The sequence below is a fragment of the Halichoerus grypus genome, chromosome 6 (genome assembly GCF_964656455.1).
Source record: "Halichoerus grypus chromosome 6, mHalGry1.hap1.1, whole genome shotgun sequence".
NCBI lineage: Eukaryota > Metazoa > Chordata > Mammalia > Carnivora > Phocidae > Halichoerus > Halichoerus grypus.
This window is the reverse complement of record NC_135717.1, coordinates 52,825,897-52,838,307: the sequence shown is the minus strand read 5'-3', so window position 1 is coordinate 52,838,307 and position 12,411 is coordinate 52,825,897. Positions and strand designations below refer to the sequence as shown.

The following is a 12,411-nucleotide window of genomic DNA, read 5'->3' as shown; positions in this document are numbered from 1 at the left end:
TGTCCTGTATTCACTTGATTCTTAGCAAGTACTGGTGAGAATTCTTTTAATGGTGTCTTTGTGTTTTGGCGCTACCTAGGTGGATCTGTAAAGAAACCAACTGCTAGGAGAGGGAGGGGAGGAGCCCAGCTGTGAGGTGTGTGCGCCCCAGAACCATGTCTACGCGGGAGTCCTTTAACCCGGAAAGTTATGAGTTGGACAAGAGCTTCCGGCTAACCAGATTCACTGAACTGAAGGGCACTGGCTGCAAAGTGCCCCAAGATGTCCTGCAGAAATTGCTGGAATCCTTACAAGAGAACCACTTCCAAGAAGATGAGCAATTTCTGGGAGCAGTTATGCCAAGGCTTGGTATGTGAACCATTATTTCTTTTATACTTCCCCAAAGTAGAGCATCTTGGCTGCGATTGTAGTCAATGAGTCAAAAGCCAAACTTCTGTCCTCCCGTGGTGCCTTTTTCAAAAAGCAAAGCAACGATAAGTATTCTATTATTGTAACTTATTTGGAGGAAGTACTTGAAAAGCATCAAGAAATGTGCTCTCGCCATTTTTAAACTATTAAGTGTGCAGTTGAGACAATTCTATTATAGTAAGATAATTTTTTACTAAATTGAATTTTGTAGTTAGCTGAGGATTAAGCAGAAACTCCTTTATGCCTCTGTCCTAAAATTTTCCTTAAAACACTTGCATTCTCTTCTTTGCCTTAGGAAGGGTAGTGCTTACCTGTCATTGTGCGATGCTTTGAGGGCAGTGATGGGGTGGGGGGAGACTCCTGGGTTCCTCTGCAGTATGCACTGTTTGATGAGCTCTGCTAGGGAGGAGGTTCTAGAAGACTGGACTGAATGTGTGCCTGACCCTAGGACGTCATCTGGCACGGAGAGTGTGTTTTTTTTTTTCTTTACTAAATTCCTGATGTTTTAGTGGTTTGCCTCTTCCCAAACACAGAGCTCAGAAAGAAATTCTAGCCTGTTGGGATATTGTTTGTTAGCTTTTATTGTCTGGTGCGTTAAGGACGTGGCATAAGACCGTGCTCACTTGGCTTTCTGAGTGTTTGGTGTGTATTCTAGGAGTTTGAATGTTTGGTAGTTACAGTGTGTGACCCGATCAGCTTTCTTACATAAGGTTTTCATTCTGTTCATTTTCACCCATTGTTTGATTGTGCAGTTCTGTCTTAACAACATTCTGTCTCACAACCCAGGATGCTCCTTTCTTCCCTGATATGTAAAGGAGATATAAAAGCAGAGCTGCTTTGGTTGGAGGAGAGGAAACTTCACACCCCACACTCTAAGGGCCGCAGGGCTGGCTCCCAGGAGCTCAGTTCAAAAACCAGCTTCATCTAGCTGATGTCTAAGCATGGAGAAATGCCACGTGAATGGGTTGGATTAGATGTTGTCTTGTCAAGAAATAAGAATGTACTGAGAAAGCTGTCCGATAACTCTGTCAAGAGAAATAAGCTGCGAAATGGGCAAAACCAAATGCAATAAAAGCCTCATGGATATAGTAGTAATTCCTCTTTATAACTTCCCCCGTTGACCTTATGAGCATGCCATGCACTGTTAAGCACTTTGAAAATGGGTCAGTTCATTGCTCTTCCCTCTGCCCCATGATGCGCAGGAAGGCCGGGTAACCCATCCCGTGTCACTTGGCGAGGGTCAGGACCTGGAGTCCATGTTTTCTGATTCCTCCCCGCACCATACCGTTTGTCACCCTGTTTCTAAGTCCAACACGTTTGCAGTGAGAATAGGGGCTGCAAGGTACAACCCAGCAGTGGCAAAGGGGACAGATGGGGACAGTAAGCGGAGAGGCAGAAGAAAGCTGGTAGAAGAATACTAGCGCAAAGGAGTATAGTCTCCTAGGGCTTTGGGGAAGCATTTGGAAGCCAGGAACCTTTCCCAGAAAAAGGCCCACTCATGAAATTGAGCATTCCTGGCATTCTCCAGGGGCAGAAGGACCCCAGGTTACAAGCAAATGGGTGCTGAAGGAAGCATAGTATTAAAACCTCGTCCAGAAGTGGTAACATCTAGATAGCCAAAGCTTTGCTTTGGAATCAGATCTAGATTCTTGTCCGGACACAGTCACTAAGGAGTCACTAATGTTAATATGAGCGACAGTGTACCAATCTTCAGAATGAGATAATCATACTTACTGTTTCTAAGTGTTGGAAGTACCGGAAATTGTGTGTGTGTATATGTACCGTGTGTATCTTTACCCAGATAGACACATAATATATACACATCAGTGTGTTTATCTGTTTTTAAACTATTTTTCTAAACGAGTGACAGATTTCCTGGATCCTAAGATGGTGACAGTTGTTAAATGTACATGTGTTGATTAGATGTATTCTCACTAAAGAAATGTTAAAATAAGTGTTTCTTGTCTGAGACATAAGAGCTATCAAGTACTGATCACTGCCCGCAAGTGGTGGTAGTATGATCATTGGGCTCTTCTGCTTGATGGATGGTTTCAGTCTTGCTGAAAACCCAGAATTCCCCACCACCCACTGGTAATTAAATATAACACTGCTTGGTCTGGTATTTGAGGCTTCCCCCCCGCCCCCCGTGGTATTTTCGTCTGTTACCACCTGCCCTCTCCCTGGACTGTCCCTCCCTCTCAACTTGATCCTCTAGTTTTTTAAGGCCAGTGGCTCATCTCAGATGTGCCCTCTCTCCCCCAGTCACTATGGACCAGTGCTGTACGAGAGAAATACCATGTGAGCCACACATGTAATTTCAAATTTCCTAGAGCATTGGGTGAAATTAATTCTAACATATTTTACTTAATCCTAAAAACCTCATTTAAACATGTAATTGATATAAAATACTGCTAATGAAATGTTGGGTTTTTTGGTAAACATGCTCAAGAGTCATCAGTTAAAATGCTCTGATGATACATATAAATAGAAATTAAATCCTTCACAAATCAAATTTATTTAATTCAAATTTGGATTAACCAGAATAGAAACTTTTTTTTAACAAAAAGATTTTATTTATTTAGTTGAGAGAGAGACAGAGCATGAACAGAGGGAAGGGCACAGGGAGAGGGAAAAGCAGGCTCCCCACTGAGCAGGGAGCCTGAAGCAGGACTCCATCCCAGGACCGGGGGATCATGACCTGAGCAGATGCTTAACCAACTGAGCCACCCAGGCGCCCTGATGAGAAACATTTAAAGCTAACATTCAGCAGCTATGTCTGGTCTCTTTCAGGAGGCCTGTGGTTTATACATGAAAACCCCAAAGAAAACTGTATTTTGCTCTTTCCTGAAGCGAACAGTAATATCCTCATAATGACCTCTTGGGTCAATTTAGGGAGACTCAGTATGAGTAAAATTGTGGTTCTTGCCCTTTCCACTTAAGTGCTGAAAAGCAGTTGTCAGGTGAAGTTTCTGGGAGGTGTGTACATATGTCGTTTAGATGAATTATCACACGTGTTCCCACCTGATGCACATGGACACTCATGACCTGGGCAGTGTGCTTCGTTGTCACACACCCGTGAGACTTGCCCTCCGGACACCGCCTTGCCATCTTGTGTGGTGGAAAATCAGCCCGCCTTCACAAAGTCTGTGGCTTTTTATTAAACTCGGTTTTTATTTTTGCTTTAGTAGTAACGGATCAAGGCCTGGGAAAATAAGGTGCCCCTGTGACGCGGCCTCTCGTGGGTATTTTGGCGTTGTGGTGCTGAGATCGTTGTACTGCAGCAATTTTACTCAAGCAGAATATGAAAGGTGCTCGGATATTCGTCTCAGTGTGATGCAGATATGATTTATTCTTGTTCCGTTTGCAATTCTGAATTACGAGGGTGCCATCCACTTGCTTCCTTTGGTATTTTATCCTGATTTTTTTCCCCACCTTCAGCTGTTGTGCTGCCAAGTTGAAATCCTCATAAGGGGGCAGGTGGGTATCCTTTCGAGAGAGGTGAGGGAAAGCGCTCTGTATTCAGCGTGCTTGGTGGGAGGGCCAGTCTGAATTTGAATATGTCCCCATTACAGGTGATTTCCAAAGAAATGTTGTCTATAGTAGCTTAGTTTTGACTATTTCTAAACCGATTTCAGTAAAAGGGAATTATTTCTAATTAGACCATCCATTGTCCATATTATCTTTCTAAATGTTTAGAAACGATTTTTAATAAATTGAACTATTTCCTGCAGGTTTGATAGCGTAAGTTAGTAGAGGTGACATTTACAGGTTTTCTGTAAGAGAAATAACGTGGAATTTTAAAGTTTCCTCTTAGAAAATACTTTTGGTAACCTACATACCAGATCCCACAGATGCCGCAGTGTCTGTCCAAGCTTGATTGGAAACGATGAATACTTGTTCCAACTTTGTCCTTCTCTCTTTCCTTCCTCTCTCTCTCCCCCTCCCTCCCTCTCTCACTCTCACTTAAGCTTATTTATTTATTTTTAAGTAATCTCTACACCCAACGTGGAGAATCGAACTCAACGACCCCGAGATCAAGAGTCGCACGCTCAACTGACTGAGCCAGCCAGGCGCCCTCCCCACCTCTGTCATTTTCATTTTTGACTAAAATGTAGAAGTAATAATAACATTTATTATATGTATAAAAGATTTTACAGACTTTTTTTTTTTAAAGATTTTATTTATTTAATTGACACAGAGAGAGAGAGAGAGAGAGACAGCGTGAGAGGGAACACAAGTAGGGGGAGTGGGAGAGGGAGAAGCAGGCTTCCAGCTGAGCAGGGAGCCTGATACGGGGCTCGATCCCAAGACCCCAGGATCATGACCTGAGCCGAAGGCAGTCGCTTAACTAACTGAGCCACCCAGGTGCCCCAGATTTTACAGACTTTTATTGGGGAAAACAGAATAACGCCTAAAGATCTACTCGAAAAGTAACTGTAGCTAAGACAACCCAAGTTCCGTTGATGCTTTCTCATCTTTAAAGGAATTCTCTGTGGTGCCAGCCACATGATACAGTAATACAAAGGAAAAATTTCCATCGGAGGCATCATTAAAGTCTAAAAATTGTACCGTATTGAAGTTGAGTCTTCATGACTAACAAATTTTATTCTCACTTTCCATCTTAAGCCAGTTACGTTTCACGTTTATTTCACTTACGGTCTTGATAGGAAACACATTGCTTTGTTGGCAGGGCTCAGTGCTCCATAAGCATCGTGCACGAAACTGCTCCTATTCGCAACACTGATGGTATAAAATGAAATGGCTTTTCCTTTTGGTTTTTGGATGCTGACGACTTTCGTCTTTGCAGGCATTGGAATGGATACTTGCGTCATTCCTTTGAGGCATGGCGGTCTCTCTCTGGTTCAAACCACAGATTACATCTATCCTATCGTCGATGACCCTTACATGATGGTGAGTTTGACCCGGGTGTGTGTTTACATCTGGAACTGCTTGTTGGTTGGGTTTGGGGCTGGGGACTTGGCTTTCCTGACACACCAGTTGTCACCATCCCGCCGCCGCTGCCCTGCCTTCTGCCCTTGCAGCCGTTGGGTCTGCCCTGCTCACGCTCAGTCCCGGGCGGAAGGCAGTGGGGGCAGGCGCGGGGAGCCCCTCTGCCGCTCTTGTACCTGTGGGTGTGTCTGGGCGCAAACACCTGTTGTGTTCTCAGCACACCTGTTGATGGACGTGCTTAGAGTTTTCTTCTTGCCTTCTCTCTCTGACGTTTGTAAACTCTGCATTCCTGTGTTTGAGGCTACGAGGTGTTACCACACTCGGTAGCAGGACTGATGCAAGGTGTTTCCTTCCAGAAATAAACAGCTTAGCATCTCACCACAGTTAAGCTACTTGACTGTCAATTCCAACTCTGGTCACTAGGCACCTCAGTGTGTCATGTGTCACCATGTAGAATGCGTACCTGATCTGCGGCGTTAAGTTCCTGGCTACTGATCACGGCCCTGCCTGGATCTACTTCCAAATTGCCCAGTGCATGGCTACGCCAGCAACCTCCTGGTCTGCCCGACTTTAACCCCCTACCCTACCAGATGAGGAGCCGATGAAGAAACGGGGAGCATCATGCTGTTAAGAAATGGGCCTCCCTGGGGCGGCTGGGTGGCTCAGTCGTTAAGCGTCTGCCTTCGGCTCGGGTCGTGATCCCGGGGTCCTGGGATCGAGCCCTGCATCGGGCTCCCTGCTCCGCGGGAAGCCTGCTTCTCCCTCTCCCACTCCCCCTGCTTGTGTTCCCTCTCTCGCTGTGTCTCTCTCTGTCAAATAAATAAAATCTTTAAAAAAAAAAAAGAAAGAAAGAAAGAAAGAAATGGGCCTCCCTGTGTGCCAGGGCACTGGACTCAAGCCACATGCATAGGGACTTGGGCCCCGAGACAGCTAACTGTGGGGAGGAGGAAGGTCACCTCTCAGGTGCCAGTGACAAGCAGATAGTTGACTAGAAACCTGTCTGGCCCCTGCACTTCGGTTCTCTCCTCTGGAGCAGTACTTCTGAGATACCACAGGTGCCCCACCTGACCAGGTGGCAGAGGCGGCTAGGACCAGAATTCAGCCTTTAGCCAGCATCTCTCTCTCTCTCTCTCTCTCTTTTTTAAAGATTTTATTTATTTGACAGAGATAGAGGGAGAGAGCACAAGCCGGGGGAACAGCAGATAGAGGGAGAAGCAGGCTCCCCGCTGAACAAGGAGCCCGATGCGGGACTCCATCCCAGACCCCGGGATCAGGACCTAGCCACCCAGGTGCCTCTAGCCAGCATAACTTAAAAGCATCAGAGAGGGGACAGAACGTGGCTATGGCCCCAAGTGGCAGGCACCTCCGAATTGCAAAAGCCCTGTTGCCCCTGCTATTGTCGCTTCTGAGCTCGCTGCCATTCTGCCAGGAAGTCATAAGAAAACCTCAGTGAGTACTGAGCCAGCTGCTGAAATGATCATACTTGGGAGTTTGATTATCCTCATGTCAGAAGAACAATTTGTCATTTTCTCCTTCACTGTCTAGAAATGACAACTTATATTTATTTTTTATTTATTTATTTTTTGGAGCGGGGGTTGGGGGACAGAGGGAGAGAGAGAAAGAATCTCCAGCAAGATCCGTGCCCAGTGCGGATGGAGCCTAACATGGGGCTTGATCTCACGACCCTAAGATCACGACCTGAGCTGAAATCAAGAGTCTGATGCTCAACCACTAAGCCACCTAGGCGCCCGTTTTTTTGTTGTTGTTGTTGTGGTTGTTTTTTTTTTTTTTTTAAAGATTTTATTTATTTATTTGACAGAGAGAGACACAGCGAGAGAGGGAACACAAGCAGGGGGAGTAGGAGAGGGAGAAGCAGGCTCCCGGCCGAGCAAGGAGCCCGATGTGGGGCTCGATCCCAGGACCCTGGGATCATGACCTGAGCCAAAGGCAGACGCTTAATGACTGAGCCACCCAGGCACCCGCCCCTGTTTTTTTTTAATATTTTATTTTAAGTAATCTCTACACCCAACATGGGGCTTGAACTTACAACCCCGAGATCAAGAGTCACTAGCTGCACTAACTGAGCCAGCCGGGCACCCCTGACGACTTAATATTTAAAAAATCTCCAGTGGATATTAAAAAAAAAAATCTGTATTATCATATTTCTATTGAATTAAAAAGTTCCTTACAAAATAATATAGTTTACTGGAAATGCTTTTTATATACTTTAGAAAACAGTCTGACTTCAGGCCTAGATGTTTTTTCTCTCTTCTATTTTTTGATTTCTCAAGCAAGATGTTTTTCCTGTTTATCTTCTACAGCCTTGTAAAGAAGCTACCAAAATTTCTCCTTCCCTGTGTTATAAAAACCATTTTCTCTATAACCAATAAAGTGAACATATTTTTAGAATCTGTTTAGAATACGTGGCTGTTTCCAAGTTTGCTTTAGAAGACCGTTGTTTTCCAACTTTTTCATTCCATAAGCTCTCCTCCCAGACCCATCAGCTCCAACCTTGCTCGGCTCAGCATCTGCTCCCAACCCCAGTTCCCCCATCTAAATACATTGCAGGCTTCTCCCGATATTCAGAATGGGAAAGAACACAGAAATTCTGTGTTCTGCACAAGAAAGAAGAGGTGGTCACAGGAATGTCTGAGAAACAGTGAAGGAATGGCCTCGTGGTTGTGTGATGCAGTAAAGGACACAGAAAGCGGGGACCATGTCCCTGGAAAGTCCCCGAATTGTCCTGGGAGGCACTCTGTAGGCACACACGGAAAGTACCCCAGTTGTCCTCTGTCACGCCTCCCCTCTCTTCCAGGGCAGGATAGCATGTGCCAACGTCCTCAGTGACCTCTATGCCATGGGGGTCACGGAATGCGACAATATGCTGATGCTCCTCGGAATCAGTAATAAAATGACCGACAGGGTAAGTAGTCTGCTGTCTTGCTGGCGTCACTTGACTGGTTAGCCCTTTGTCCCCGCCGTCCGTAACGGGGCGCCGAGGCTGCACGGCTCTCCTCTTCTGTCGGGCTCCCCATTTATTTTTTGGCAACTACCTGCGAATTAAACTAGAGACTCTGACCTGTTCTTGTTCTCATTTCCACCACCTGCTTCCCTTTCTCTCTTCAGGTAGACCGAAGCCAAGACAGGCATGTTTGTTTGCTTTACTAAAGTTGAGGCCTCAGTCCTAGCAGCTCCGCGCCAGGCCTGTGGCCCAGGCCTAGCCTTACAGACCCCGGGCGCACGCCACTGCCGTCTGGGGTGACGCAGCGGGGGGGGTGACGCGGCGGGGTGCCCCATGCAGTCACATGCTCACACAGCCGTGTCCGTGGCCTTGCCACCAGCCCCTGTCCTTTGACTCAGGGATGATTTCCATTAGATTCTTTTTGAAAGGTACCTGTTTTTGTGCCCCAGGAAGAGGTTTGCCGCGCCTCATAGAAATTAGCTGGTCATGGCTTCCACACAGCGTCTGGAGGAGGGCGCTGGAATTCTTAAGGACCCCTGAAAGAGCTGGCCCTCAGATGGAGGGCAGACCTGTGGAGCCAGTCAAATTCCAGTTTTTAATTCTGTGTTGTCTGGGCTCCGTTCACATTGTAACCTAAAGCGCCTTCCGACTCCTGATAAAATGGCTGCAATGTCAGCCCTTGGCCTCCTTCTTCCTCTGATCCCCGACCCTGGCTGTAAACCGCAGGAGCCCCTCTAGGGTTTTATGATCTTCTTTATAACACTAAGTGTAGATTCTCTTTTCTGGGTTCTGAACTGAATTTTATGTGACTTTTCATTTGTGTTCTTTTCAACCCTAGGAAAGGGACAAAGTGATGCCCCTAATTATACAGGGTTTTAAGGACGCAGCAGAGGAGGCAGGGACGTCTGTGACTGGTGGCCAGACGGTGTTAAATCCCTGGATTGTTCTGGGAGGAGTGGCCACGACTGTCTGCCAGCCCAATGAATTTATCATGTAAGTGGATTTTGTTTCCCATCACCTGGCCTGGTTCTCCCTTTCTTTTTCATTTTTTAGTAAAGATGTATTGAAATATGAATTCGCATCCCATTGGTGGTGTTGCACAGAGTTATGTAGCCATCCCCAGAGATGATTGTAGACTAACATTCCGTCACCCCAGCTGGAAACCCATCCCCCTCACTGTCACTCCACATTCCCCCGGTTCCCATTCTGCCTTTCACTGCACACAATATTAGCATGATATTTTTAAGGTTCATCATTTTGTGGCACATAGCAGTACTTTACTCCTAATTTTTTTTAATTTTGGGTTTTTTTTTTTATTGAAGTACAATTCATGTAACAAAATTTCACATCACATTAAATTCAACTTGTTAAAAAATAATTATCTATTTATTAGAGCAGAGGGAGAGGCAGAGGGGGAGGGAGGGGGACAAGCAGACTCATGCCGAGCCCAGAGCCCGACATGGGACCTGAGCCCAAACCAGAGTCAGATGCTTAACTGACTGTGCCCGGCATCCCATGAAATTCAGCTTTTTAAAGTATACACTTCACTGGTTTTTAGTATTAACAAGGTTGTGCAGCCATCACCACTGTCCAATTCCAGAACATTTCGATCACTCCAAAAAGAAACCCTGTATCTGTAAGCAGTTACTCCCACCTCCCTTCTCCCCGAGTCCTGGAAACCATAATCTACTTTCCGTCTTGTGAAGTTGCCCATTTTCAACATTTCTGATAAATGGAATCCTAGGATACATCAGTATTTTGTGTCTGGCTTCTTTCAGTTAGTGTGACGTTTCCAGACTCCGTGTTGTGGCGTGTTGTCACTGCTTCATGCCTTTTTACGGCTGAACGACAGTCCATGGTGTGATGGACCAGAACAGATGATGCTGCTGTGAACTTTTGTGTGCAAGTTTTTGTGAACATACATTGCATTTCCCATGGTGTGATGTACCTAAGAATTACCGGGTCACGTGGTGACTGTGTAGCTTGAGCCACCATCACCCTGGTTTCCAACAGTGGCACCATTTTACATCCGAAACAGCAACGTAGGAGAATGCCAGTGTCCGCATCCTCACTAGTCCTCATTCTCTTGTCTGCATGTTTGGTATAGCCAGCCTAGCAGGTGTGAGGTGATCTATGTCCCTTTGTGAAATTGGCATTTCTCTGGTAGCTAATCATACGGGCCTCTGTTCATGTGCTTTCTGGCCATTTCTAGATCTTTGGGAAAGAGTCTCTCTCTCTCTGTCTCTCTCTCCTTTTTTTTTTTTTGAAAGATTCTGTCTTAATACAAGTTGTTAACTTTACATGTTTGATGTCTTTTTAAGAAAAGAAAATGTCCTATTTTCTGAAGGAAGTAGAAAGTCCCATTTGTTTACCTTTAAAAAAAAAAAGATTTTATTTATTTATGAGGGCCTGCACACAAGTGGGGCAGGGAGGGGCAGAGGGAGAAGCAGAGCAGGGAGTCTGACGCGGGGCCGACTGAGCCACCCAGGCACCCCTGTTTGGCTTTTTTCTGTGAACAGGTACTAACAGGCACTGTGCTCACATGATTCGGGGTTCAAACGGTAGAGAAAAATCTGCAGTGCGGAGTCCCCCCCATCCCTTGTCACCGGTTTCCTTTCCTGGACAAGGGAACTACTTTTACCAAGTTTGAGCCAATTTACTATTCACATTTACATTATTCAATTATTTTGACATTACAAATAGTACTTCATTGTATAACCATCATACGTAGATGATTTTGTATATGCGTAGCTCTTGGTAAGAAATTTTTCAAAATAGAATGGCTAGGTCAAATATATGTGCAGAGTCACGATAGATTTCTCCAGATTGCCCTGCGTAGAGGCTTGGCCAGCAGTGAACAAGACTGCCACGGCCCCCCCTCCCCACCAACACAGCGTGCAAACAAGCCTCTCAGTTCTTTGACAGTCTGTCTGGTGGCTTAAACCTTACTCCTTTGTGAGGAAAGTTGAGCATATTTTTCATATATTCTTGTCTTTTGCTCATTTTTTTAATTGATGGGAGCTCTTTTTAGAGACATTGTCTGATAGCTTTCTTGTGAAGGGTCTTGCATTTTACTTACACCAGAGTTTTGTTTTCCTGTGTTTTATGTTGCTCGTTCTCAAGCTTCCACACAGAGAGGATCGTGGGTCCATCTGCCTCCCACATTTCAGCTTTTCAGTAGAAAAAGAACTTAAGCAATTGCTAAAATTAGGAAAACATAATAAAACAAGCTTCAGTGGATTTTCTGGTCAACAGCGTGTATGTTTAGTTTGTAAAACAGGAACGAGCGTGCGCACGTGGTTATATTTCATCCAGTAGTGCCTGTGAACTTGAACATCACCCGGTAGTTGTGGGTCGTAATGCTTGTGGCTGGCACATGACCTGTGCTGTCCAAGAACATACCAGCGCTGAGGTGCGGCTGAGTCACACCTGAAAGACATTCATGCCTCAAGGCCTACTTTTTGGAAAAGGAGTTTCTTAGATACCGTTACCAAATGAACATTTTTCAAAGCTAACAGTGGATACAGAGATCACGGGATGAGCTGGGGAGCTAGTAGTTGATTTTAAGTCTGTGCCCCTGGCTTGGTGATCGGCGTGGGTGACATAGTCCTCTACTGTTGGAGGGCACAGTGGCTGGGTAGGCAGCTTGAACCGACACAAGGAAGACACGAGGGCTGGCCATGCCCCGCAGTGAGGGTGTAGTGTGATAGGGGTTGCGCTTGGGGGGTCGGCCTTTGTGTTTTAGTGTTGGCCTTCTGTCTAAGACAGGGAACAACCAAGGAGTCTGTCTGGGTGCCAAGTAGGGAACTTAGTGTTGGTCAGTTTGAATTTGAGAACTTTGATGAAATCACCAAAACATTAGACCCGCAGGTTGGAGCCACATCCCACGGGTCTCTATCTCATGAGTGATGGTGAGAAACGGTCTTCGGGTCAGAAGTCTTGTTGCCCCCGAACCATGGTGGGTCTGTACTGAGAATTACACATGAGCGTGGCCCGATGAGGCCTTTGCCTTTGAAGGCTGTGGTCTGCTTCTTTGTCCACTCCTTGGGGCTGTGGGCGATCCTGTAGGTAACTGGCAGACCCTTCACTTC

General features: G+C 45.8%; 1 protein-coding gene across 7 annotated transcripts in view; it reads left to right on the top strand.

Annotated features, from left to right (window-relative positions):
• Positions 1–12,411, top strand: part of SEPHS1 (selenophosphate synthetase 1) — a 30,237-nt gene that overhangs the window by 3,103 nt on the left and 14,723 nt on the right. For all 7 annotated transcript variants that reach the window (XM_036080767.2, XM_036080768.2, XM_036080766.2 and 4 more), the window contains 4 exons: positions 80–348; positions 5,216–5,319; positions 8,174–8,281; positions 9,159–9,313. In XM_036080767.2, the coding sequence (XP_035936660.1) occupies positions 156–348; positions 5,216–5,319; positions 8,174–8,281; positions 9,159–9,313 (560 nt within the window). In that variant the 5' untranslated portion in view covers positions 80–155. The remainder of the gene's footprint in view (positions 1–79; positions 349–5,215; positions 5,320–8,173; positions 8,282–9,158; positions 9,314–12,411) is intronic.